This window comes from Bufo bufo, chromosome 6 (genome assembly GCF_905171765.1).
Source record: "Bufo bufo chromosome 6, aBufBuf1.1, whole genome shotgun sequence".
NCBI classification, from domain to species: domain Eukaryota; kingdom Metazoa; phylum Chordata; class Amphibia; order Anura; family Bufonidae; genus Bufo; species Bufo bufo.
The window spans coordinates 116,072,504-116,099,590 of record NC_053394.1 but is presented as its reverse complement, the minus strand read 5'-3'; the positions used below and the strand labels follow the sequence as shown (position 1 = coordinate 116,099,590).

General features: G+C 46.6%; 1 protein-coding gene across 1 annotated transcript in view; it reads right to left on the bottom strand.

Annotated features, from left to right (window-relative positions):
• SYCP2 (synaptonemal complex protein 2) overlaps positions 1 to 27,087 on the bottom strand; it is a 96,089-nt gene that overhangs the window by 24,617 nt on the left and 44,385 nt on the right. The window contains exons 4-8 of the mRNA XM_040436625.1: positions 17,643 to 17,737; positions 17,469 to 17,568; positions 17,157 to 17,215; positions 12,781 to 12,859; positions 8,438 to 8,494 (exon numbers count right to left, since the gene is read on the bottom strand). Of these exons, the coding sequence (XP_040292559.1) occupies positions 8,438 to 8,494; positions 12,781 to 12,859; positions 17,157 to 17,215; positions 17,469 to 17,568; positions 17,643 to 17,737 (390 nt within the window). The remainder of the gene's footprint in view (positions 1 to 8,437; positions 8,495 to 12,780; positions 12,860 to 17,156; positions 17,216 to 17,468; positions 17,569 to 17,642; positions 17,738 to 27,087) is intronic.

Genomic DNA, 27,087 nt, shown 5'->3' with positions numbered 1-27,087 from the left:
TTTTTTATAATTTTCCACTAACTTGTGACAAAAAATAAAAAGTTCTATGAACTCACTATGCCCATCAGCGAATACCTTAGGGTGTCTACTTTCCGAAATGGGGTCATTTGTGGGGTGTTTGTACTGTCTGGGCATTGTAGAACCTCAGGAAACATGACAGGTGCTCAGAAAGTCAGAGCTGCTTCAAAAAGCGGAAATTCACATTTTTGTACCATAGTTTGTAAACGCTATAACTTTTACCCAAACAATTTTTTTTTATCAAAGACATGTAGAACAATAAATTTAGAGCAAAATTTATATATGGATCTCGTTTTTTTTGCAAAATTTTACAACTGAAAGTGAAAAATGTCATTTTTTTTGCAAAACAATCGTTAAATTTCGATTAACCACCTCCGGACCGCCTAACGCAGGATCGCGTTCCGGAGGTGGCAGCGCTGCGCAGAGTCACGCATATACGCGTCATCTCGCGAGACGCGAGATTTCGCTCAAAGCCGGCCCGCGCATGCGCATCGCGGGCCGGCAAAATTTAAAGAACAAGTTCGTCACCAGCCTGCCAGCAACGATCATTGGCTGGCAGGCTGGCGATTTTCAAAAAATCCAATCACAAGCCATATAACAGATCATATTAGTAAATATGATCTGTTATATGGCTTCTCTGCTCCTCTGCTGGTCCTTTTCGTCGGTTGGATCCAGCAGAGGAGCAGACTTCACTGTGAGTACACCAAACACTTCACTGTAGCCCCAGATCACTCCCCTGCACCCCAATTAACCCTTTGATCACCCCTTTGATCGCCCCTGTCAATCACTTGTGAAAGACAAAAAGTGATCAGTGTAAACTGTCACTTTTTTTTTCCACTGGTATTGACTGTTAGGTTTTAGGGATAGTTTAGGCCCCTTGGTTAGGTAGTTAGCGTCAGTTAGCGCCCACCCCACCGCACCGCAGTCATTTTTATTCGCTGATTAGCGTATCGCTAATCAGCATTTGTACTTTTATAGTATCTGTAAGTGATCAAAACTGATCACGGTCAGATCTATAATTGTATTAGTGTCACCTTAGCTCACCCTCCACCCAAAACGCAGTGTTTGCCCGATCAGGCCTGATCGGTCGCCCACACGTGCGTTCACCCACGCCCGCCCCACCGCAGTGACAAAAAATTATTATTTTTTGATCACTGCATATTCACTTTACACGCACTGCGGCGATAAAAAAAATCTGTTTTGATATTTTTTATCAACCGCAGCGGCCTCCGGTACTTCGCTAGCCTCCCCTTTGTAAGACAGGTTTGCTTTTTTTCTTGGGTAGTCTCAGGGAATACCCCTAAATTTAGTAGTCCAAAATGTCAAACAGGGGGTATTCTTCTGAAGAGGCCTACAGGATTCTGACCCAGTCGGATGAGGAGTGGGAACCCTCATCTGACGAATCTAGCGTCAGATGAGGAAAGCAGTGGAAAGCAGTGGCTCTCTGACCCAAAGTTCGGACGAGGAGGTGGAGGTCCCTGATAGCACCAGGTGTACCAGGCCCCGTGTCGCTAGACCACAGGTTACGCAGGATCCGCTTCAAGAGCATCAGAGTGGGGCTGTCGCTGCCGGATCACGTGGTGAGGCATACACCAGCAGCGCAGCCCTTCCTGGACCTAGTACCAGCACTGCCGTACAACCTGGTGAAGTAGCGAGCACCAGAAGGGCAGTTGAAGCTGGTACGGTGGCACGTGCAATAGTTACCCCGTCGCAGCCACCGCACAGACAGGCCCGTAGACCCCCTAGAGTCCCTGAGGTGCTGGCAAATCCTGATTGGCAGTCACCAACTTCAGCCGCACCAGTAGTTCCCCCTTTCACCGCCCAGTCTGGAGTTCGGGTTGAGACGGCTCAAATCGGTTCGGCCCTGGGATTTTTTGAGCTGTTCTTGACTGCGGAGCTCTTGGACTTAGTCGTGGCAGAGACAAACCGGTATGCCACACAATTTATAACCGCAAACCCGGGAAGCTATTATGCCCAGCCTTTCCGGTGGAAACCAGTCCAAGTTTCCGAACTTAAAATTTTTCTGGGCCTTCTCCTCAACATGGGCCTGACAAAAAAGCATGAATTGCGGTCATATTGGTCCACGCACCCGATTCATCACATGCCCATGTTCTCTGCTGCTATGTCCAGGACACGATTTGAGACCATCCTGCGTTTTCTGCATTTTAGCGACAACACCACCTCCCGTCCCAGAGGCCACCCAGCTTTTGACCGGCTCCACAAAATTCGGCCCCTCATAGACCATTTCAACCAGAAATTTGCATATTTGTATACCCCTGAGCAAAACATCTGCGTAGACGAGTCCCTAATACATTTTACCGGGCGCCTTGGCTTCAAACAATACATCCCAAGCAAGCGTGCCCGGTATGGGGTCAAATTGTATAAGTTCTGTGAAAGGGCCACAGGCTATACCCACAAATTTCGGATCTATGAGGGAAAAGATCAGACCCTGGAGCCGGTCGGTTGCCCTGACTACCTGGGGAGCAGTGGGAAGACAGTCTGGGACTTGGTGTCACCCTTATTCGGCAAGGGGTACCATCTTTATGTGGACAATTTCTACACAAGTGTGGCCCTCTTTAGGCATTTGTTTCTAGAACGGATTTGCGCCTGTGGCACCGCGCGAACTAGTCGCGTGGGCTTCCCCCAACGGCTTGTAACCACCCGTCTTGCAAGGGGGGAGAGGGCTGCCTTGTGTAACGAAGAACTGCTCGCGGTGAAATAGAGAGACAAGCGTGATGTTTACATGCTCTCCTCCATTCACGCAGACACGACAATCCAAATTGAGCGAGCAACCCGTGTCATTGAAAAGCCCCTCTGTGTCCACGACTATAATGCGCTCAAGGGAGGGGTGGTCTTCAATGACCAGATGTTGTCTCCGTATTTAGTTTCCCGCAGAACCAGACGCTGGTATAAGAAGGTGTCTGTATATTTGATTCAATTGGCGCTGTACAATAGTTTTGTTCTCTACAGTAAGGCTGGGAGAACACGATCCTTCCTCAAATTCCAAGAAGAGATCATCGAGAACCTCCTGTATCCAGAAGGTTCCGTGGCCCCATCCACCAGTGTAGTTAGCCGTCTACACGAGCGACATTTCCCCAGTGTCGTTCCTGGTACCTCAACCCAACCGTCACCCCGAAAAAGATGTCGTGTCTGTAGCAGGAGTGGAATAAGGCGTGACACCCGCTATTTCTGTCCTGACTGTGCTGACCACCCTGCCCTATGCTATGGAGAGTGTTTCCGGAAGTACCACACACAGGTACACTTAGCATAGGGATTGCATCTCACAGGACAGGCACACAGGGCTATTAGGGCCCTTTTACTCACAGCTGCTGCAAACCTCTCCTTTCACCTGGGATAAAGTGCATAACGTACTTCGCCACATCTTTGGGCGCTTTGCACATTGTCCCATGGGGAAGGAGAGGTTTGTTCTATAAAGGTAAAAAAAACTAAACAAAAAAAAAATTACCGGTAAGTAAAAAAGTTAAACGTTCAGTTAAAAAAGTTAAAAAAAAGTTTCTATGTTCTGTTCAACAGTTAATAAATTTATTGCGTTGCGGCCTGGTTTTTTCTTTTTTTTTTTTTTACCTTCCAGGTGGACCAAGCGATCGACTAGCTGCAGCACTGATGTGCATTCGGACAGAAGCATTGCGCTGCTGTCAGATTACACGCAAGTCGGTGTATGCGGCGCTGCAAGACGAGATTTCTCCTCTGCAGTAAAAGATACGTTTGCCGAGGCATATGAGCTGAGGAGGTGGCGGTGTTCATATACTTTGGCAAACACTTTGTATATATAAAAAAAAAAATCCCGGCAATGATTTATTCATCCACATCGATTGATGTGAATGGAGAAATCTGGTTTGCCAGGGCATACGAGCTAAGTGGGTATGGATGTTGGGCGGAGCTCCTATGTCCTGGCAGACGCCTTTCCCCTCCTTTTTCTTTTTTTGGCAGAGATTTTTTCATCCACATTGATCGATGCGAATGAAGAAATCTGTGCCGTTCATTTTTTTCTTTCAGCCCAGAGGCTGAACGGAAAAAAAAAATCTCATTACCTGTATGCTCAATATAAGGAGAATAGCAGAAACTCCTAATGCTGGGCATACATGTAATGATTGCGGAGACCCTCAAATGCCAGGGCAGTACAAACACCCCACAAATAACACCATTTTGGAAAGAAGACACCCCAAGGTATTCGCTGAGGGGCATATTGAGTCCATGAAAGATTGAAATTTTTGTCCCAAGTTAGCGGAAAGGGAGACTTTGTGAGAAAAAAATTTAAAAAATCAATTTCCGCTAACTTGTGCCCAAAATTTTTTTTTTCTATGAACTTGCCATGCCCCTCATTGAATACCTTGGGGTGTCTTCTTTCCAAAATGGGGTCACATGTGGGGTATTTATACTGCCCTGGCATTTTAGGGGCCCCAAAGCGTGAGAAGAAGTCTGGTATCCAAATGTCTAAAAATGCCCTCCTAAAAGGAATTTGGGCACCTTTGCCCACCTAGGCTGCAAAAAAGTGTCACACATGTGGTATCTCCGTATTCAGGAGAAGTTGGTGAATGTGTTTTGGGGTGTCATTTTACATATACCCATGCTGGGTGAGATAAATATCTTGGTCAAATGCCAACTTTGTATAAAAAAAATGGGAAAAGTTGTCTTTTGCCAAGATATTTCTCTCACCCAGCATGGGTATATGTAAAATGACACCACAAAACACATTCCCCAACGTCTCCTGAATACGGAGATACCACATGTGTGACACTTTTTTGCAGCCTAGGTGGGCAAAGGGGCCCACATTCCAAAGAGCACCTTTCGGATTTCACAGGTCATTTACCTACTTACCACACATTAGGGCCCCTGGAAAATGCCAGTGCAGTATAACTACCCCACAAGTGACCCCATTTTGGAAAGAAGACACCCCAAGGTATTCCGTGAGGGGCATGGCAAGTTCCTAGAATTTTTATTTTTTGTCTCAAGTTAGTGGAAAATGATGATTTTTTTTTTTTTTTTTTCTCATATTCCACTAACTTGTGACAAAAAATAAAAACTTCCATGAACTCACTATGCCCATCAGCGAATACCTTGGGGTGTCTTCTTTCCAAAATGGGGTCACTTGTGGGGTAGTTATACTGCCCTGGCATTCTAGGGGCCCAAATGTGTGGTAAGGAGTTTGAAATCAAATTCTGTAAAAAATGACCAATGAAATCCGAAAGGTGCTCTTTGGAATATGGGCCCCTTTGCCCACCCAGGCTGCAAAAAAGTGTCACACATCTGGTATCTCCGTATTCAGTAGAAGTTGGGGAATGTGTTTTGGGGTGTCTTTTTACATATACCCATGCTGGGTGAGATAAATATCTTGGTCAAATGCCAACTTTGTATAAAAAAATGGGAAAAGTTGTCTTTTGCCAAGATATTTCTCTCACCCAGCATGGGTATATGTAAAATGACACCCCAAAACACATTCCCCAACTTCTACTGAATACGGAGATACCAGATGTGTGACACTTTTTTGCAGCCTAGGTGGGCAAAGGGGCCCATATTCCAAAGAGCACCTTTCGGATTTCACTGGTCATTTTTTACAGAATTTGATTTCAAACTCCTTACCACACATTTGGGCCCCTAGAATGCCAGGGCAGTATAACTACCCCACAAGTGACCCCATTTTGGAAAGAAGAGACCCCAAGGTATTCGCTGATGGGCATAGTGAGTTCATGGAAGTTTTTATTTTTTGTCACAAGTTAGTGGAATATGAGACTTTGTATGAAAAAAAAAAAAAAAAAATCATCATTTTCCACTAACTTGTGACAAAAAATAAAAAATTCTAGGAACTCGCCATGCCCCTCACGGAATACCTTGGGGTGTCTTCTTTCCAAAATGGGGTCACTTGTGGGGTAGTTATACTGCCCTGGCATTCTAGGGGCCCAAATGTGTGGTAAGGAGTTTGAAATCAAATTCTGTAAAAAATGACCACTGAAATCCGAAAGGTGCTCTTTGGAATATGGGCCCCTTTGCCCACCTAGGCTGCAAAAAAGTGTCACACATCTGGTATCTCCGTATTCAGTAGAAGTTGGGGAATGTGTTTTGGGGTGTCTTTTTACATATACCCATGCTGGGTGAGATAAATATCTTGGTCAAATGCCAACTTTGTATAAAAAAATGGGAAAAGTTGTCTTTTGCCAAGATATTTCTCTCACCCAGCATGGGTATATGTAAAATGACACCCCAAAACACATTCCCCAACTTCTACTGAATACAGAGATACCAGATGTGTGACACTTTTTTGCAGCCTAGGTGGGCAAAGGGGCCCATATTCCAAAGAGCACCTTTCGGATTTCACTGGTCATTTTTTACAGAATTTGATTTCAAACTCCTTACCACACATTTGGGCCCCTAGAATGCCAGGGCAGTATAACTACCCCACAAGTGACCCCATTTTGGAAAGAAGAGACCCCAAGGTATTTGCTGATGGGCATGGCGAGTTCATGGAAGTTTTTATTTTTTGTCACAAGTTAGTGGAATATGAGACTTTGTATGAAAAAAAAAAAAAAAAAAAATCATAATTTTCCACTAATTTGTGACAAAAAATAAAAAATTCTAGGAACTCGCCATGCCCCTCACGGAATACCTTGTGGTGTCTTCTTTCCAAAATGGGGTCACTTGTGGGGTAGTTATACTGCCCTGGCATTCTAGGGGCCCAAATGTGTGGTAAGGAGTTTGAAATCAAATTCTGTAAAAAATGACCAGTGAAATCCGAAAGGTGCTCTTTGGAATATGGGCCCCTTTGCCCACCTAGGCTGCAAAAAAGTGTCACACATCTGGTACCTCCGTATTCAGGAGAAGTTGGGCAATGTGTTTTGGGGTGTCATTTTACATATACCCATGCTGGGTGAGAGAAATATCTTGGCAAAAGACAACTTTTCCCATTTTTTTATACAAAGTTGGCATTTGACCAAGATATTTATCTCACCCAGCATGGGTATATGTAAAAAGACACCCCAAAACACATTCCCCAACTTCTACTGAATACGGAGATACCAGATGTGTGACACTTTTTTGCAGCCTAGGTGGGCAAAGGGGACCATATTCCAAAGAGCACCTTTCGGATTTCACTGGTCATTTTTTACAGAATTTGATTCAAACTCCTTACCACACATTTGGGCCCCTAGAATGCCAGGGCAGTATAACTACCCCACAAGTGACCCCATTTTGGAAAGAAGAGACCCCAAGGTATTTCGTGATGGGCATAGTGAGTTCATAGAACTTTTTATTTTTTGTCACAAGTTAGTGGAATATGAGACTTTGTAAGAAAAAAAAAAAAAAATCATCATTTTCCGCTAACTTGTGACAAAAAATAAAAAGTTCTATGAACTCACTATGCCCATCAGCGAATACCTTAGGGTGTGTACTTTCCGAAATGGGGTCATTTGTGGGGTGTTTGTACTGTCTGGGCATTGTAGAACCTCAGGAAACATGACAGGTGCTCAGAAAGTCAGAGCTGCTTCAAAAAGCGGAAATTCACATTTTTGTACCATAGTTTGTAAACGCTATAACTTTTACCCAAACCATTTTTTTTTTACCCAAACATTTTTTTTTATCAAAGACATGTAGAACAATAAATTTAGAGCAAAATTTATATATGGATGTCGTTTTTTTTGCAAAATTTTACAACTGAAAGTGAAAAATGTCATTTTTTTGCAAAAAAATCGTTAAATTTTGATTAATAACAAAAAAAGTAAAAATGTCAGCAGCAATGAAATACCACCAAATGAAAGCTCTATTAGTGAGAAGAAAAGGAGGTAAAATTCATTTGGGTGGTAAGTTGCATGACCGAGCAATAAACGGTGAAAGTAGTGTAGGCCAGAAGTGTAAAAAGTGGCCTGGTCTTTCAGGGTGTTTAAGCTATAGGGGCTGAGGTGGTTAAGGGGTTAAACACAATGATTTATCTTAAAAGAAACTATATGTTAATGCTATAGCTGCCAATCATGGTGCCTAGGTTGCTGGACTTCAGAACAATGTAATTCAGGGCTCATTCAGACGATCCTAAGGGCTCCGTGCCTGTATTGCGGACCTCAAAAGACAGGTCTGCAATATAAGAGCACTGGCCATGCGCATTCTGTGCTGTGGACCCTTTGACTTGAATGGGTAAGACATGTCCTATCTTTTGTGGAGCGGAGGCATGGTCAGCTCAGTTCAATATGAATTTTCAGTTGAAGATAACACAATCAAAGCTCCCTGATGCCCCCTACAGGTACTATGCTTCTGTGACACACACAGGATATTCTGAATTCATAAAAGATGGAAGATTAATATCAATGTCATATTTTTAAGATTACATTATTTTGACAAAGAGTGAGTGGAGTATAGGTGAATATTTCCTCTGTATGAAGTGTTGTGGAAGAGGCAAATATTCACTGTCATTTACCATTTCTTTTAGAAGTCGTTCCTGAACAGCCTTCATATTTTCCTTCATAGCATGCATCTGTAGAATTAAGTAAATATAATCACATCTTAAAAAAAAAAATGCTAAGAAAAGTCAAAGGAAAAATTACAATTTAAATAAAATAATCACATTAAGGGCTCATGCCCACAAACGTAAGGGCCCTGTGTGCCGTGTGGACTCCACACATGGCGGGTCCACAATTTACGGGCACTGGCTGTGTGCCACTGACTTGAATAGGTCCGCAATTCGCAAGATACGACAAAAGATAGAACATGTTTTATCTTTTGCAGTGAGGAGGCACGGACTCGAAAGCTAATCCGCCCCTATCTTCGGTCGTATCTTACAGATCGCAGACCCATTCAAGTCAATGGGTCCGCATCCACAGCGAACCCGGCCACTGTCCGTAAATTGTTGACCCGCCGTGTTTGATCCTCAATACAGACACGGAGACTTTACGCTCGTGGGGGTGAGCCCTAACATTAAGCAAGTTTGGTAAAGGCAATGGCCAGCTGCCTACTGCCCAAGTTCTAAAACTAACAGGTACACGTTACAATTGTTAATTTTAGTTACAATTTCTGATTCCTGTACTTATGTTTGTATATGTTTGGGTCATTCCTTTTGCCTCTTCATTTGTTCAAATCATAGAATGTAATAGTTGCATGTTTAGGAACCAATGTGCTCCAGCACATGCCATATTACAGAGGTGCTATTCCCTAGAAGCAGTGCTAGGGGAGAAAACTGTGCCTCATGGAGTTACCATACAGCAAAACACCTAGGGTTTATGGTTATTCTTAAAGAGGTTGTCAGGGATTAGAAAACATGGCTTCTTTCTTCCAGACACACCACCACAACCATGTTTTGTGTCTGGTATTGCAGCTCAGCTCCATTTAAATGAAAGAGGCTGGGCTGGTGTGGCACTGATTTAAGAATATAAAATCTTAAGGGTTCATGTACACGACCGTGCAAAACACGGATACCGTCCTGCACATGTGGTGTAACGTCCTGCCTTCTTTAGAACTGTCCTATCCTTGTCCGTAAAATGGACAATAATAGGAGATGTTCCATTTTTATGCGGGGCCCCGGAATGGAATACAGATGCGGACAGCACACCGTGTGCTGCCCGCATCTTTTGTGGCCCCATTGAAGTGAATGGGTCTGCATTCGAGTCCGACCTGCAAAAAATGCGCATTAAATGTGGACAAAAAACACTGTCATGTGCATGAGCCCTAAGGGTGTGCCGCCCTTTAAACAAGAGATCTGCATGTGAATGAATACAGAAATAGGATCCTAATAATTATTCAGAAATGTGGTGTTTTTATTTCGGTCATGCAAGAACATTTCTTAATCCAAGTACGATTTTCCATTCAAACTGTTCTTAAAAAAAACTTCCTAAAAAAGACCAACAAAAACAAAAAAAAGGCTGTCAACTAAGTTTTTTTCGGCAATTTTTGCTCTGAACTGCACCAGAAATGCCAATATTTAACTATGTGTGAATGAGGACTTGTAGAGGTTTATTTAGGCATCCTTCACAAACATTTTTTGTGGATTATTTTTTTTTAGTTTGTACATCATACACTTTTTCAATTGCTTTAAAGGTGTTATTTTCTGGTCAACCCTAACAAGGTTGTCCAATCACAGGCAATCCCTTTCAGGCCACTTTCCCACAGTCAGTGTTTGATCAGTGATTTCCATTAGTGATTGTGACCCCAAACCAGGAGTGGAACCTACAGAGAGATAGGTATCATGAAAAGATTTGCTCATGTTCATCTTTGATTTTGACCCTTACCTAGTATTGGCTCACAATAAGTGATGAAAATCACTGATCAAACACTGACTGTATGAAAGCGGCAAGGAAATAAGCTGGTACAGGCTTTGGCAAAGATTTATGCTGAGGCGACATGCTGCACCACAGCAAGTCTACATCAGTGGCGTAGCGTGGGGGGAAGCCAAGGGGGTGGTTGCCCCGGGCGCTAAACTGCAAGGGGGCCGCCCAGCTGTTACATACAATGCCATTCCCTCTCACAGGCAGCACGCTGAGTGCATCCCGCCATTGCCATTCAGTGAATGATTCACTGAATTGCGCTGGTAGGATGCACACAGTGCGCTGCCTGTGAGAGTGAGTAGCGTTCACTCACAGGCACAGGCAATGCACACTGATTCAGGGCCACAGTTGCTACACCAGGCTTCGGCCAATGAGAGCACCAGGCATCCGTGCATTTATCAGGGCAAGCGCTCGCGAACCATCAGACGGCGATCGGTTGGCTCTGTTTTAGGCTGTGCTGCTGCCTCCATCTCAAGGCCTGAACCAGCCTGCTCAGAGCAAAAGCAGCCAACAGCAGGCAAAGTTGGTCCTCTACTGCATTTGCAGGGGTGCACCTAGCAGGCTGTAGGATGGAGGTGGAGCAGACAAGTAGCTGGTTACTGTGTGGCTAGCATCATTCCCAGGAGCACTGTTTAGTAGGCACTAGACTTTGGGGCACTGGATGGCTGCCAATATCCCTGGTAAGCACTGAATGGCTGCCACTGTTCTTGAGCATGAAGTAGAGCTTGCGCTACAGGACTCGGCTAAGAATTATATTGCTGCCATTATGTCTGGGGGCTCTGTGCGGAGAATGCTATTCCTGGGGGCCCTGTATGACACTAGTCCTATAAGCATTTTGTGGCACCACCAGTCGCTATGTCACAGGGCTTGGGGTTCCCATTCTCATGATTGGTTGATATCCCACTGGTAGGACCCCCACCGATTTAATAGTTATAGCTTCACATAACTAGAATACCCCAGTGGGGTCTATTTAGGCATGGAGCCTAAACAGGTATGGCTTAATAAGGAGGATAATTACTGTGAGGGCTTAAGTGGAATCTGCACAGTAATTACCCCTAGTAAAATTTCAGTGGGCCTTATGTGCAAACTCCATTTAAGCGCCCCTACAGTAACTATCCTCCTTATTAAGCCATTCCTATTTAGGCTCCATGCACACAACCAGCCCCACTGGTAATTTAATTTCTACTACTCTCAGTGGGGCTGGTTGGGTGCATTGAGCCTAAATGGGGATTGGGAATGGAATTCCTTTGTGACCCCTGATGCAATAGTATGTCAGTGGAGTGCAATAAGTGTAGAGAGGCATCATCCGCTGATCCAACACCATACGCGGCTGGAGAATGTGGGGGCGAGGGTCAATAAAAGGGAGCGTGTCTGCAGGTTAGGGGGCGCAATACTTGGCTTGCCCTGGGCACCAGCAATGCATTGTTGTTTATGATGGCAGTTGCGAGCGACTTGCAACCAAAAATTGAATGATGTTTTTTTGCAATGATTGTATTGCAGCAGGTTGCATCACAACTCAATATACAAACATGTGTTGCAATGCGACATTGCATCTTCATATCATAGCCCTGGCCTTAAAGGAAATCTGTCACCAGGATAATTGCTATTGAAGTAAAGCCATGGACTAATAGCACTTAGTACCTTGTTTCCAAATGTGCCTTTGTTTCAGCAATAGATGTTTTCTATCTTCTGAAAATCCAGTTTATTTGATATGCAAATGAGCCAGTAAGGTGCCCATAGGGGCGTCACTCTTGCAGGAAGGAGCCCAGGCACGCCTCCTGCTAGTGCCCAAGCCCGCCATCATGCTGGGAGCAGGGAGAAGGGGGGCAGAGTTATGGCTTGAATGTGATGTAGGAGGGGTGGGTGAACACACTGTGTCTGGGCTCCTTGCTGCAAGAATGACACCCCTCTGGGCAGCTTACTGGATCATTTGCATACCAAATAAACTGGATTTTCAGAAGATAGAAAACATCTATTGCTGAAACAAAGGCACATCTGGAAATAAGGTGGAAATAAGTGTTATTAGGCTATGGCTGTACTTCAATAGTGATTATCCTGGTGACAGATTTCCTTTAAAGGGGTATTCTGGTTAGATTAAGTTATCCCCTATTCACAAGACTGGAGATAACTATTAGATCGGTGGGTGTCCTACTGCTGGGGTATCTGATCACGAGACTTGGGGCCCCGTACCCCCTGCAGACCCCTTGAAATAAAGGGAGCAGCCAGTTGCACATGTGTGTGGCAGCACTCCGGAATTCCTATAGAAATGAATGGAGAGGCTGCACGTATGCCCAACCAGCCGCTCTGTTAATTTCAGGGGGGCTGCAGGGGGTACGGGGCCGCGTTCTCAGTGGGAGTCTCAGTGGTAGGACCCCGACAGATCTAATGGATATGGGATTATTTAATGTAACTGGAATATACCTTTAATTTGGTTCCAGAAAAAAAAACATAACCAGCCAAACATGTAGTATTTACTTGACAGAGTAGGAGCATTTTCACTTACTTCAGAATTAAAAATCTTTTCCTCGTAGTCCGTGCTGTGAGAAATATTCATTTCAAAGGAAGCCTTCAGAGAGTTAATCCTAAAATTAGGTGAAAGAGAAAATTTGACAGTTGATTATACTGAAACTAAACACACAGGAGCAGAAAAAATTATTACAAAATACAATATTTGGTAGTAATACCTAAGAATGACCTCAAACAGGAGTGGGCCAAAGATCTACCCATTCACGTGTTTGGAGTATGCTAATGTATTTTAAAGAAATAAACTCAACTGTATGTAAAAAATATAAAGGGGCTGCCCAGGATTAGAAAAACATGATTGCTTTTGCCCAAAAACACTACCACACCTGTCCACAGGTTGTGTGTGGTACTGCAGCTCAGGCCCATTCATCTCAATGGAAGTCAGCTGCAAACAGGACACACTCTTGATCTGCATGAACTTCTGTGCGGATTTATGTGCGTTTCTGCACCATATCCGCAATTACACAGCTCTTTAAAGCTCTAATATGTAGCTGCCTAATTGGACAATTATCTCAATAGCTATTTAATGGGCTTTTCTGAGCCAGTGAAAACACGTTCATCGGTCCCGTGGCCTAAGGCGCAACGAATGGAGCTGAGCGTGATACCAAGCACAGCCACTGTACAATGTACGGCGCTGTGCTTGGTGAGCTGCGAGAAGGCCCCAGCGCTCATAGGAGCACCGCTGCCTTCTCAAAACAGCTGATAGGACGGGGTCCCGGGTGTTGGACACCAAACGATCAGATACTGATGACCCATCCTAAGGATAGGTTGTCAGTACAAAAGTCTCGGAAAACCCTTTTAAGGTAGAAAGACCCACAAACAGCTGCAGTAAGGCCTGGCAAAGCATCACAGAGGAGGAAACCCAGCGTCTTGTGATGTCCATGGGATCAGGGACGTGCACACATAGGGATGAAAGGGGGCTTGAGCCCCTGCCCTTTTCATCACCGGCCCCTTAAATGCCCTCCGCTCTTACAGAAATTTTATTTTATTGGAACTTTTTTTTTTTTTCATAATGCGCAGATGCTGGCACTCACTGTCACGTGCGCTGCGCATTAATCTTTGTTAATTATCAAGACCAGACCCGCCGGCAAGTCACGTGGTACGGGCGGCGCGCACAGGCAGTCTTCTGAGCAGAGAAGAAGAGCTGCCTGGCTGTGTGTGCTCCCGCCCGTCCTGCCCCTGCTGACAAGCCGCCTCAGAGCCTCACCGCCCGCCCCTCCCGTCAGGAATCCGGATTCAAGTGTGGGTGAGTGAAGAAAAAGAAAATGATTGATGACATACCACTGCCCTGCGGCCCTGCCCTGCTCACTCAGTTTAATTCCTCCTGTGTGTGCTTGCTTGTGCTGAGTGACTGGGTTGTTGTCTTGTGTTTGTCTTGTCTGTCGGTCTGAGTCACTGTCTGTGTGAGTGTGTGAGTGTGATGTGTCTGTCTGTGATCGCCCCCCGCTCTGTGCTCTGGCTACTGTGCTGCTGCCTGGCCTGCTGACTGAGCCTGCCACACTCACTGTCATGGAGGTAGGCCATTAGTGGCGGCTGGCGGGAAAAAACAGGGAGGGGGAGGGTGTATAGGAGAGGAGATGCTCTACCTGCCTGCAAAACCCACCCACTGCCCAGCACACCCATGCTTCAGTTTACAATCATGCCTTTATGGCCCAGCAGGCCAGCACCCCTGCTTTTTGGCTACTTGTGCTGCCTGCCACTGCCATCATGGAGGCTGGTAGTGGCGGGAAAAATGTACCGGGGGGGGGGGGGGGGGGTATGATATGTGCTGCCAGGCTGCCTGCAGTGCAAACCCAGGTCCCAGGCCCATGAATCACCCCTGCAGTCTGTGGGGCCACTTCTTGCTGGTACAGTGGCACATTATTGGTGGGCAGTGGCCAGTGGGCACTATATAGGGGCATCTACTGAGGCCACAAAATAGGGGTATATGTTATATGGGGGGTTCTGTACAATGGCATTTTATACTGGGACACGCTATGCTTGCATTGCTTGGTACTATGGGAAAGGGGGAGAGCAGTAATGGGGGTCATCTACCGGGGGCACTAAGAATGTGTATTTGATGTTTGCAATAGGGATCGACCGCTATTGATTTTTTTTATTGCCGATACCGATATTCTGTGAACTTTCAGGCTGTTCTTTTCTGCCGATATTCTGTGCATTTTAATTTATTTTAAAAAAAAATTTCAACACAAATCTAGTTTATATACCAATACACATTACTTGCATTATACCGCTAAGGGGCTCATACTTACTCTTATACATATATAGTGTGTTATATACCCTCATACTACAACACAACTACATCATACACACATTTAAATTACATATTAATGTGTGTATGTCTGATGTAGTAGGTAGGTACATGGCAGATGGCACAGCTGTATATGTATGATTATACAATAGGATGTGCACTTGTGGAATATGAGTTTATGACGCACTTTCCCTCCACCAGCCGGAGCAGTAACAGCGTAGCCTATGTACGTAGTCCCGTTTAGGGGTGTTTCAGGCAGGCCCACACACATACCCTCTCTACTGTACTCCCGCAATACTTGGCACTGGCAGCGCAAAGGCACAGCGGTGACTCTGACATTTCGGACAGGTGCGCGGGTGTGCAACTAAGCTTTGTGGTACAAACACTTTTTAGATTTTTGTCAAGTGCCCTTTTTTTTTTTTTTAAGCCCCTGCCCTTCAAAATGTCTGTGCACGTCCCTGCATGGGATTCAGACTTCAGGCAGTCATTGCCTGCAAAGGATTCTCTACAAAGTATTAAATGTGAACATTTTATTTATGGTAATGTTAATTTGTCGAATTACTTTTGAGCCCCTCCAAAAGAGGCTTTTGTAGAAAAATGGTTGCAATTCCTAAACGTTTGACAGGATTTTTTTGTTGAACCCCTTGAGTTAAACCTGAAAGTCTACACTTCAATTGCATTTCAGTTGTTTCATTTCAAATCCAATGTGGTGGCATGCAGAGCCCAAATAATGAAGATTGTGTCATGGTCCAAATATTTCTAGACCTAACTGTAATTGACATGCTGTGGATTTGGAAATCTGCATGGCAAGTCAACTTCTGCACAGAAAAAATAAATCAGCTAAGCGGACATCTCATATAGTTTGCTGGTATTGTACTATGCAGCGTTTTTACTCTACGCATATTCTGCAATGAGTGCAGGTGGCCTAATGGTGGTTTCACACTGTTTTTCAGGCATTCTTTTGAGTAAAAACCAAAAGTGGATTGAAAAGGAATGAGAAATATGAAGGAAAGACTTAGGCCTCATGCACACGACCGTTGTTCTAGTCCGCATCCGAGCCACAGTTTTTGCAGCTCGGGTGCGGACCCATTTACTTCAATGGGGCCGCAAAAGATGCGGACAGCACTCCGTGTGCTGTCTGCATCCGTTGCTCCGTTCCGTGGCCCCGCAAAAAAAATATAACATGTCCTATTCTTGTCCGTTTTGCGGACAAGAATAGGCATTTATACAATGGGCCGCCTGTTCCGTTCTGCAAATTGCGGAAGGCACACAGGCGGCTTCCATGTTTTGCGAATCCCCAATTTGCGGACCGCAAAAAACGGAACGGTGGTGTGCATGAGGCCTTAGGGTCCATTCACACGTCCGTAATTTGGGTCCGCATCCGTTCCGCAATTTGCTAAACGGGTGCAGACCCATTCATTCAATGGGGCTGGAACGGATGCGGATCCGCATTTCCGGGATCCGCAATTCCTTTCCCGAAAAAAATAGAACATGTCCTATTCTTGTCCGCAATTGCGGACCAGAAAAGGCATTTTCTATTATAGTGTCGGCGATGTGCGGTCTGCAAATTGCGGATCGCACATTGCCGGTGTCCGTGTTTTGCAGATCCGCAAAACACTTACGGACGTGTGAATGGACCCGTATACCTCTCCTTCTTGCGAGATCCACTTCTTGATTGCACTCCACTGCAGTTTTTTGAGCCAAAGCCAAAGAGTGGATCTGTCAAGAAGAAGTATAAGTCCTTCCTTTATATTTACCATTATCTTTGACATCATTTCTGGCATCAGCTTAAAAAAAGTTCTTTGTGAAACCAATCTTATTTCATCCAGAGTCCCAGTGATGAAAACAATGGAGCATGCATGAGATTGGGGGACATCTCTGCATTTATGGCCAGCTATAGAAAGTAAAGAGTTACACAGATCCTTTATCAACCACTTCATTTTGTATTTATTCACACACAAACATACTCTAATACGAACAATTATGAAGTCCTGGACCTGCAGCAGAGAGACTGTTATTGCAAACATGTACCAGTGACTTCCCATTGTAATTCTAATGATAATTGCTAGGACAGACAGATATCACAGCGGTGAGTGCTGACGTACCTTCTCTGCTCATTCTTGTGATAAAAGTTTAAGGTTTGTGTCTGCTGGCTCCAGAAATTCTGAAAGCACAAATGAAGGACAAGAAGCTGCTGATAATAATCTGATGGCTCGCATTATCTCCCCACTAAGTACATTGACAAAGGTGGATGAGGGCGATTAAATTGACTAAGAGATGGATTTGTTTTTGGACTTGACAGCCACTGTGATGTGAACATGTTTATCTGTAATCTTAGATCCCTTATTTTAAGCTTAAAGAGGAAATTGATACTCTTAACATTCATGGATGGAGAAGTGCATTTCAAATATACTTACTGAAAACTCTTTTTCCATCTGCTTTAATGCTTGGGAATCTTTTTCAAAATTCTCAAGCTCTTCCAGCACTGTCTGGTGGAATTTCTCCAGACGCATTATTCTAAATCAGAGAGAAAAGATTTAGCGATTAATAACCCCTGAGAAGTTGCCAGAGAAAAAGCGTAAAGTACTGACCGGCATTCTCGGACTTGAACATCTACTGAGGTCAAGTGCTTCTGTGCTGATTTGAGAGACTGCTTCGTAAAATAATCCATTTTTCTAGAGCGATTCTGAAACAATTGTAAAACAAAACAGTCAGTCATTTAAAAAAAATAAAATTATCAGTTACTAATCTACATTAATGAAAAGATATAAAAGAAAATACTGCCTGTATCAGTTTCTTATGGTTTCATGATCTATGCTTGTCGTCACTCAATTAAGGCCTCATGCACACGGCCGTGTTCCGCGGCCGAGAGCGGTCCATGGTAACACGGCCGGGATTCCTGTTGAAAACAGGAGCGCACGGCGTCATTGGTTGCTATGACCCCGTGCGCTTCATGCCGCCGCTGCACTACAGTAATACACTCGTATAGTGTAGTGCAGCGACGGCATGAAGCGCACGGCGTCATAGCAACCAATGACGTTGTGCGCTCCTGCTCTCAACAGGAATCCAGGCCGTGTTACCATGGACCGCTCTCGGCCGTGGAACACGGCCGTGTGCATGAGGCCTAAGGCAGGTTTACATGGGCCGATGGAAGAGCCGATTGTCAGGCAGAAAGTGTTCCTTCCCATCAGTCGGCTGCTTGTTCAGTGAAGGAGAAAACGAGATTTTTGTATAACTTACCAGTAAAATCTCTTTCTCGCTCTTCCTTGGGCGAAACAGGAGACCTTGGGTATAGCTCAGCTCCCTAGGAAGTGTGACACTAAGTGAAAACTGTTAAGCCCCTCCTCCAGCAGCTATACCCTCAGCCTGGAGAGAGAGACTGCCAGTTGCGTGTTCAAGTAGTGAGAAAAGACAATGTCCAACAAGTGGAACCAACAAGCCAACTACCAACGGGGTAAACCAAGTCCGGAAACCGTGTAGAAAAAACAATGAATGGGTGGGTGCTGTGTCCCCCAAGGAAGAGTGAGAAAGAGATTTTACTGGTAAGTTATACAAAAATCTCGTTTTCTGGCCCATTTTCCTTGGGGGACACAGGAGACCTTGGGACGTTCGAGAGCAGTCCAAGGGGGGGGGGGGGGGACCACAGCTCCAAGGCGAAGCACCCAAAGGCATCAAGGAAACCGCAGGCGGCCCAAGGCAGCATCCGCCAAAACCCGAGTATGCACCCTGTAGAACTTGGTAAGGCGTGCAAGGAAGACCGATGGCCGCCTTGCACAATTGCGCTGCCGAAGCCCAATGTCTCCCAGGAGACACCGACTGCTCTGGAATGAACGGCGACACCGAAGGCGGAACCCTGCCCTTGGCGCGGTAACCTCAGCAATAACCATTCTGATGAAGCGGGCGAAAGCCACCCTGGAGGTCCTCAAACTGTTGCGCGGACCTCCTAGAACCACAAGAGTCCGAGCGCCGACAAGAGCCGGTGATCTCCAAGTAAAAAACTGCAAGGCCCGAACAACGTCCAATCGGTGAAGTGTCCGTTCCCAGGTGGGAAGGAGAGGACGATGGCCTTGTTGAGATGAAAGGTAGATACCACCTTCAGAAGGAAGGAAGGGACGGGATGGAGAACTGTCCTGTCCTGGGGAAGTACAGAATGCTCAGAACAAGAAGGGCCGCCATCCAGACACCCGTCTGAGAGACACGATGGTTACTGAAACACAACCGTACAGGACAGAAGTAGCAGAGAGAACTTCTGTAACGACTCCAAGGGGAAGCTTGGAGCGCAGAGAGCACAGTATGCAGTCCCCAGGACGGTACAGAGGAACCAATGAGCCACTCCGTGGAAGAAGGTCTTGACAGGCCCAAGAGGGGCCAGGGAACGCTGGAAGAGGATGGACAGCGCCGACACTGGACCCTTCAAGGAACAGAGTCCCAGTCCCAGGCCCAAGCCGGACTGGAGAAGGACAGAACCATGGGGAGAGAAAGGCAGAGTGGGGGAATGCCCAGCTTCCCGCAGAACCCCAGGTAAGAACTCTAGGTCTGATATAGATCCTGGACGAAGCACGGCCGGGAGCGAACACTAGCGCGTCCGCTGGAATCGCCTGGGCAAGCGGGAAAAAAAACCAACGTGATCAGTCGCAGACCAGTAACACGGCAGAATAGTCCGGCAAAACTGGTCCCGTCGGACCCCGAGCAACGTCGTCCCGTATCCACCTGGAGTGGGGAAGCGGAAGGGCAGACGGAAGGAACCGAAAGGGTCCACCCAGCATCCGACAGATGCCAGGACAAGACAGGCTAAAGCCCATGTCGATGTTACCACCGGAGGAAGGGGATCTACCGTCCCAGTGTGGAAGATCTAAGGACAATCTTGACCGAAGGGGAATCCTCCCAAGTTACCGAGAAGGTAAGTCTACAGCAGGACAATCGCCTAGAATGGAAAACGCAATCTGCACCCAAGCGGGAGGACAGAACGCGGTAGTCCCGGTAAATGGGCGCACAGCAAGTACAGCCAATGTGAACGAGTGAGACGATACGAGGCCACAAAGAACATCGGTACCATCCAAGTGAACAACCATGCTGTCCCCAGAGGGGAGGGCAGTGAAGCAACAGCCTCTGAAGCCTGGCCGGGGCAGAAGCCACATGGAGTAATATGCCCCGAGCGAGAGCCAAAACAGAGCCAGCGAGAAAAAAGCTACCCTGTGAGATGCCCGGCTCACCACCTCGCAGAAGTCAAATACTCTGAAGAACCCAAAGTGGAGGTCCCCCGGACCTGGATAATCGAGCACGCAAAGAGAAGTTGGGTGACCTTCCCGAGGGGAGCGGCCCGAACCTGGTAGCAGAGCAGAACTGAAGCGCAGAAAGCGCCCATAGGAGGGACTCATACCACACTGCATCCAAAGAGGAGGAATTGGTAGTAGGCGAGGGAACCGTAGTCCCGCCAGAGCCAACGCAGAATTCGAGGGGCTCTGCAGACAGCACTCTCGTCCATGTGACCGCCTGTGCAGGGAAGCAATGCAGCGGGAGGATGAATGGGTACGCATCAAGGAACCACAAACACTCCCCAGGTGGAAGGGCCAATGAACATGGTGGATACCGTCACAACGGAACTGTAATATACAATCCAAAACTGAGAATGAGTACCGCCTAGCTCGGTGCAGTAGAGAGCAAGCCGAACCCGTCCGGGTCAGGTGGAAGCAGAATTATCTCTTCAGAAAAGAGTACAAAGCTTGCGGCAAGCATTGTATCCCAAGAGAAACAAGTATGTCGCAGGAGGAAGGGAGGCATACGTACGAGCAGCCCCGTAAGCAGTGAGAAGGCCAACCCACCTACGGGAGGAGAAGGCATACACGGCCCAAACAACGCAAAGCGTACAAGAACGTCCGCTCACTGCAAAATAGTCACTCAGCGAAGGGGGCCAGCCAGAGTCCCACAGTATCTACGGAAGTGCAAAGTGCCGCCTGGAAGGGAGTTATGCACAAGACTAGTATGGCATGCGATGGAACGCAAGCAGTCCGCCCAGAAAGGGGGGAAATGTACCTGGCAAACACTGCAGTCGGTAAGAGTGCAAAAGGCCCGCCCCAAAAGGGGGTGATGCCCAAGGTCAGTACCGAAGTCAGAGAAGTAGGACATACTATATTCCGCACAGAAGGGGGCCATGCACATGGCCGCACAGTATCTAGTAGGAACGCAGGAGGTCCGCCTAGTGAAAGGGGAACATGCACAGGGTTATCCTAGCATTAAGTGATGGTGCAATAATCCACCCAACACCGAATTTCGTGAGAGTGCAACTACTCCGCCAATGAAGGGGGACATGTACGAGTCCAGCACAGCATATACAAGGACAGCCGTGAGTCTCATGAGCATGCAAAATTCCGCCCATGGAATGAGAGGTGGTCATGCACCAGGCCAGCACCGTATCCAATGGGAGTGCAAGCATTCCACCCAAGGAAGAGGGCCATGCTCATGGCCAGCAACGTATCCGGTGAGAGTGCAACATTCCACCCAGAGAAGGGGGGTCATGCACATGGCCAGCATCGCATCTAGTGAGAGTGCAAGCACCCCGCCATGGAAGGGGGCTCATGCACATGGCCAGCATCGCATCCAGTGAGAGTGCAAGCACCCCCCCATGGAAGGGGGTCAGGCACATGGCCAGCAACGTATCGGCGAGAAAACAACCACAGTCAGTGAGAGTGTACGTATGCCGCCTGAGGAAAGGAGGCATGCCCATGGCCGGCAGCGAATCCAGTGAGAGTGCAGCACACCGCCCATGGAAGGGGGATCATGCACATGGCCGGCAGCGGATCCAGTGAGAGTGCAAGCACCCCGCATGGAAGGGGGTCATGCACATGGCCAGCAACTTACCGGCGAGAGAACAACCCCAGTCAGTGAGAGTGTATGTATGCCGCCTGAGGGAAGGAGGCATGCCCATGGCAGGCAGCGAATCCAGTGAGAGTGCAGCATACCGCCTATGGAAGGGGGTCATGCACATGGCCGGCAGCGAACCCAGTGAGAGTGCAGCATTCCGCCTATGGAAGGAGGTCATGCATATGGCCGGCAGTGAATCTAGAGAGAGTGCAGCATTCCGCCTATGGAAGGGGGTCATGCACATGGCCGGCAGCGAATCCAGTGAGTGCAGAATTCCACCTACAGAAGGGGGTCATGCACATAGCTGGCAGCGAATCTAGCGGGAGTACAGCGTTCCGCCTATGGAAGGGGGTCGTGCACATGGCCAGCACCGTATCCGGTGAGAGTGCAGTATTCCGCCTATAGAAGGGGGTCATGCACATGGCCAGCCCGCAGCCAGGGAGAGTACAGTATTCCACTTAGGAAGGGGGTCATGCACATGGCCAGCACCATAACTGGAGAGGGTGACGAATTCTGCCTATAGAAAGGGCGGAAGGGGGCGCATGCACTTGGCCAGCGCCGTATCCCGGGAGAGGGCAAGGGTCCGCCTAGAAGGGGAACATGCACCTGACCAGCACCGCAGCCGGGGAGCGCGACATGCCGCCTATGGAAGGGGGGAATGCATACGGCCAGCACTACTGAGATCAGGCTGCACTGTCCTGCGCAGCCAACAAGAATTCCGTTATTTATTTACCCCGCCATGGAAGCCCGTTTTTTTTTTTTTAAACACAGCCTCTCTGAGGCAAGAAGGGGGCCACCATACAGGGGCACAGCCTCTCTGAGAGGCAGGAAAGGGGCCATCCATACAGGCCCATGAGGAAGCCCAGATCATAGAAGGTTAGATGGGAGCCGGCCATCTCCTGGAGATGGCCGGTACCCAAAAGGTTAACAAAGATCCGGCCTGGGGGGCGGCGCTGCGATTCCCTGGGGGCGGGGGGACCTCCGGGCGGGAATTTTGCGCCCTTGGTGGACCGGGTGCCCGTAGAGGAGGGTCAGGGGCAGCTAGGCGCGGGCCCCCTGGCCCTGAATCAGCGACCGGTAAGAGGGAGGGGGACCCTGAGACCGGGTGCCTGTGAGGGTAGAGGAGGGACGCCGGCATAACCCCTGTGTCAGGGGCAGCTAGGTGCGGGCCTCCGGGCCCTATTGCAGTATTCCTCTCACAGCAATCTGCAGCTACCTTCAGGAGTCTGCAATGTCCTATGGAGGGGAGGAGAGGGAGCAGATTGTCGCCCTGCAGTACCCCAGGGGCCAGCCTAGGTCCAGCAGGGACAGAAGGGTCCACCAGTATGGGGGTCAGGCACGCAGGAGATCGGGGGAGGGGGGATGATATAGGGCTGGAGAAGCCACTCTCTCACCATCAGCCGTCTTCACCCTCGGTCCGTTCCAGCAGGGTCACCCCTTCAGCTACTGGCATTGTAGTGGCAGGACACTGAAAGAGGGACTTGGCGTGTGGGCGACCCTTGCGCTGGCGGGATGCAGGGGAGCTAGGCTGCCCTGATCCACCTTGCCTTCTGTGGGGGAGGCAGCAATGCGTGTGACCGGCACTGGCGCAGCTCGACCCCGGGAGAAACAGAGAGGTCTAGTGTGTCTCTGTTGTCCCTGATGGTCTGGAAAAAAAAGAAAAAAGTAAAAATCAAAAACTAAAACGACAAGGGGAAAACAGCCCTGGAGAGCAGGGAGTGTCTTGCCTCCTTGGACACTAAGCAAAAAATGGCAGTCTCTCTCTCCAGGCTGAGGGTATAGCTGATGGAGGAGGGGCTTAACAGTTTTCACTTAGTGTCACGCCTCCTAGGGAGCTGAGCTATACCCAAGGTCTCCTGTGTCCCCCAAGGAAAATGGGCGAGAAAGCTGCATTTACATGCAGTGATCTCCTTCAATGTATGAGGACGAGAGATCGCAATAGTGATCCCTCGTCCCCATACAGAATCATTGTTTCTGTGCAGCAGATCGCTGTTTAGACAGCATGATCTGCTACCCAGGACGATGATTGGAATGCCTGCATGAACGCCAGGATCACTTGATGAACGCGCGTTTCGCTCCTTCATCGGGTGATCGGCGGCACATTTAGATGGCCAGATTATTGGTACATGTAAATCCACCTTTAGTGTCATTGTTTAATTCCAGGAGATGAAGATCTATGCTGGTTAAGTGGTGGGCACACAAATGCATGGTTTGTAACAAGACATATTGTAGCTCTGATAATTGTACTGTAAGGCCTCTTTCACACGGGCGTTGCGGGAAAAGGTGCGGGTGCGTTGCGGGAACATGCACGATTTTTCCGCGCAAGTGCAAAACATTGTAATGCGTTTTGCACTCGCGTGAGAAAAATCGCACATGTTTTGTACCCAAACGCGAACTTCTTCACAGAAGTTCGGGCTTAGGATCGGTGTTCTGTAGATTGTATTATTTTCCCTTATAACATGGTTATAAGGAAAAATAATAGCATTCTGAATACAGAATGCATAGTAAAATAGTGCTGGAAGGGTTAAAAAAATAATAATAATTTAACTCACCTTAATCCACTTGCTCGCGCAGCCTGGCTTCTCTTCTGTCTTCTTTTTTGCTGTGTGCAGGAAAAGGACCTGTGGTGACGTCACTCCGGTCATCACAATCACATGGTCCGTCACATGATCTTTTACCATGGTGATGGATCATGTGATGGACCATGTGATGACCGGAGTGACGTCACCATGATCCATTATAACCATGTTATAAGGGAAAATAATAATGATCAGGTCCCCATCCCGATCGTCTCCTAGCAACCGTGCGTGAAAATCGCACAGCGCATCCGCACTTGTTTGCGGATGCTTGCGATTTTCACGCAACCCCATTCATTTCTATGGGGCCTGCGTTACGTGAAAAACGCACAAAGAGGAGCATGCTGCGATTTTCACGCAACGCACAAGTGATGCGTGAAAATCCCCACTCGTGTGCACAGCCCCGTAGAAATGAATGGGTCAAGATTCAGTGAGGGTGCAATGCGTTCAACTCACGCATCGCATCCGCACGGAATACTCGCCCCTGTGAAAGGGGCCTAAAGGTGAATTTAACCCCTTAAGGACTTGGCCCTATTTCACCTTACGGACTTGGCCATTTTTTGCAAATCTGACCAGTGTCACTTTAAGTGCTGATAACTTTAAAACGCTTTGACTTATCCAGGCCATTCTGAGATTGTTTTTTCGTCACATATTGTACTTCATGACACTGGTAAAATGAAGTAAAAAAACAACAACATTTTTATTTATAAAAAAATACCAAATTTACCAAAAATTTGTAAAAAATTGCAAATTTCCAAGTTTCAATTTCTCTACTTCTATAATACATAGTAATACCTCCAAAAATAGTTATTACTTTACATTTTCCATATGTCTACTTCATGTTTGGATCATTTTGGGAATGATATTGAATTTTTTGGAGATGTAACAAGGCTTAGAAGTTTAGAAGCAAATCTTGAATTTTTTCAGAAATTTTCAAAAACCCAATTTTTAGGGACCAGTTCAGGTCTGAAGTCACTTTGCGAGGCTTACATAATAGAAACCACCCAAAAATGACCCCATTCTATAAACTACACCTCTCAAGGTATTCAAAACTGATTTTACAAACTTTGTTAACCCTTTAGGTGTTCCACAAGAATTAATGGAAAATAGAGATCCAATTTCAAAATGTCACTTTTTGGCAGATTTTCCATTTTAATAATTTTTTTCCAGTTACAAAGCAAGGGTTAACAGCCAAACCAAACTCAATATTTATGGCCCTGATTCTGTAGTTTACAGAAACCCCCCATATATGGTCGTAAACTACTGTACGGGCACACGGCAGGGCGCAGAAGGAAAGGAATGCCATACGGTTTTTGGAAGGCAGATTTTGCTGGACTGTTTTTTTTTACACCATGTCCCATTTGAAGCCCCCCTGATGCACCCCTAGAGTAGAAACTCCAAAAAAGTGGCCCCATTTTAAAAACTACGGGATAGGATGGCAGTATTGTTGGTAGTAGTTTAGGGTACATATGATTTTTGGTTGCTCTATATTACACTTTTTGTGAGGCAAGATAACAAGAAATAGCTGTTTTGGCACCGTTTTTATTTTTTGTTATTTACAACATTCATCTGACAGGTTAGATCATGTGATATTTTTATAGACCAGGTTGTCATGGATGCGGCGATACCTAATATGTATACTAATATGTTTTTCGCAATGATTTCATTTTTTATGTGTAATCTGATTTTATTTTCTTTTTCAAGTGACATTTTACAGAAAAAGATAGCAGAACACATGATACGGGCAAAGCCCAAAATAGGTCACGCAGGACCCACAAAATACAGCCAAGTGTGCAATATGACGAGCGATAGCACTTGGCATAGTGTTGTATCAAGTTAATTCCTAAGGCAAACAAAACATATAGGACACAGAAGGAAAGAGGGTAAGGGTGGGAGGGGGCTACAGATGGTATCGAGGCACACTTTCAGAAAACTGTATAAGAATATCCACAAGATCACAACATATTCTTAAATCCCTGAGAATCCAAAAATAAAGTCTGAGAGGTATATCTATTCTGAAACAACTCTCCCCTTTCTTGGCTGTCTGCTATCAGTTCTTCCATTCTTAAGATGTGTATTAATTAATTTGCCCATTCTATCAGAGTGGGGGGGGAATTGGTTTTCCAATGTCTTGGAATTACCATACGAGCCGCAGCCAAAAAGAGCCGTAACGCCCCCTTCTTGACTTGTGAAATGGAACCCGGAAGGAGTGAGAGCAGAGTGATTTGAGGTGTATTAGGTATAGGTTTACTAGAGTAAACAGTGTATATCTTTAAAATCTGTTCCCAGAAAGGCTTTATCAACGGGCAGTCCCACCAAATATGAAGCATGGAACCTCTCTCCTGTTCACAACGCCAACATTGATCTGAAACAGAAGGAAACATCTTATGTAGAGTAGTAGGGCAATAGTACCACCTGGAGACAATTTTATAGTTCTTCTCTTTAACTTGAGTTGCCATTGACATTCCATGGGAGAGCGCACACAACTTCCTCACTTCATCTGCCGAAAAGGTAATTTGTAGATCCCTCTCCCATTTATCAATAAAAGGGTCTCTCTCTCCGTTTTGGAGATTTAACAGAATCTGATACATGGCTGATA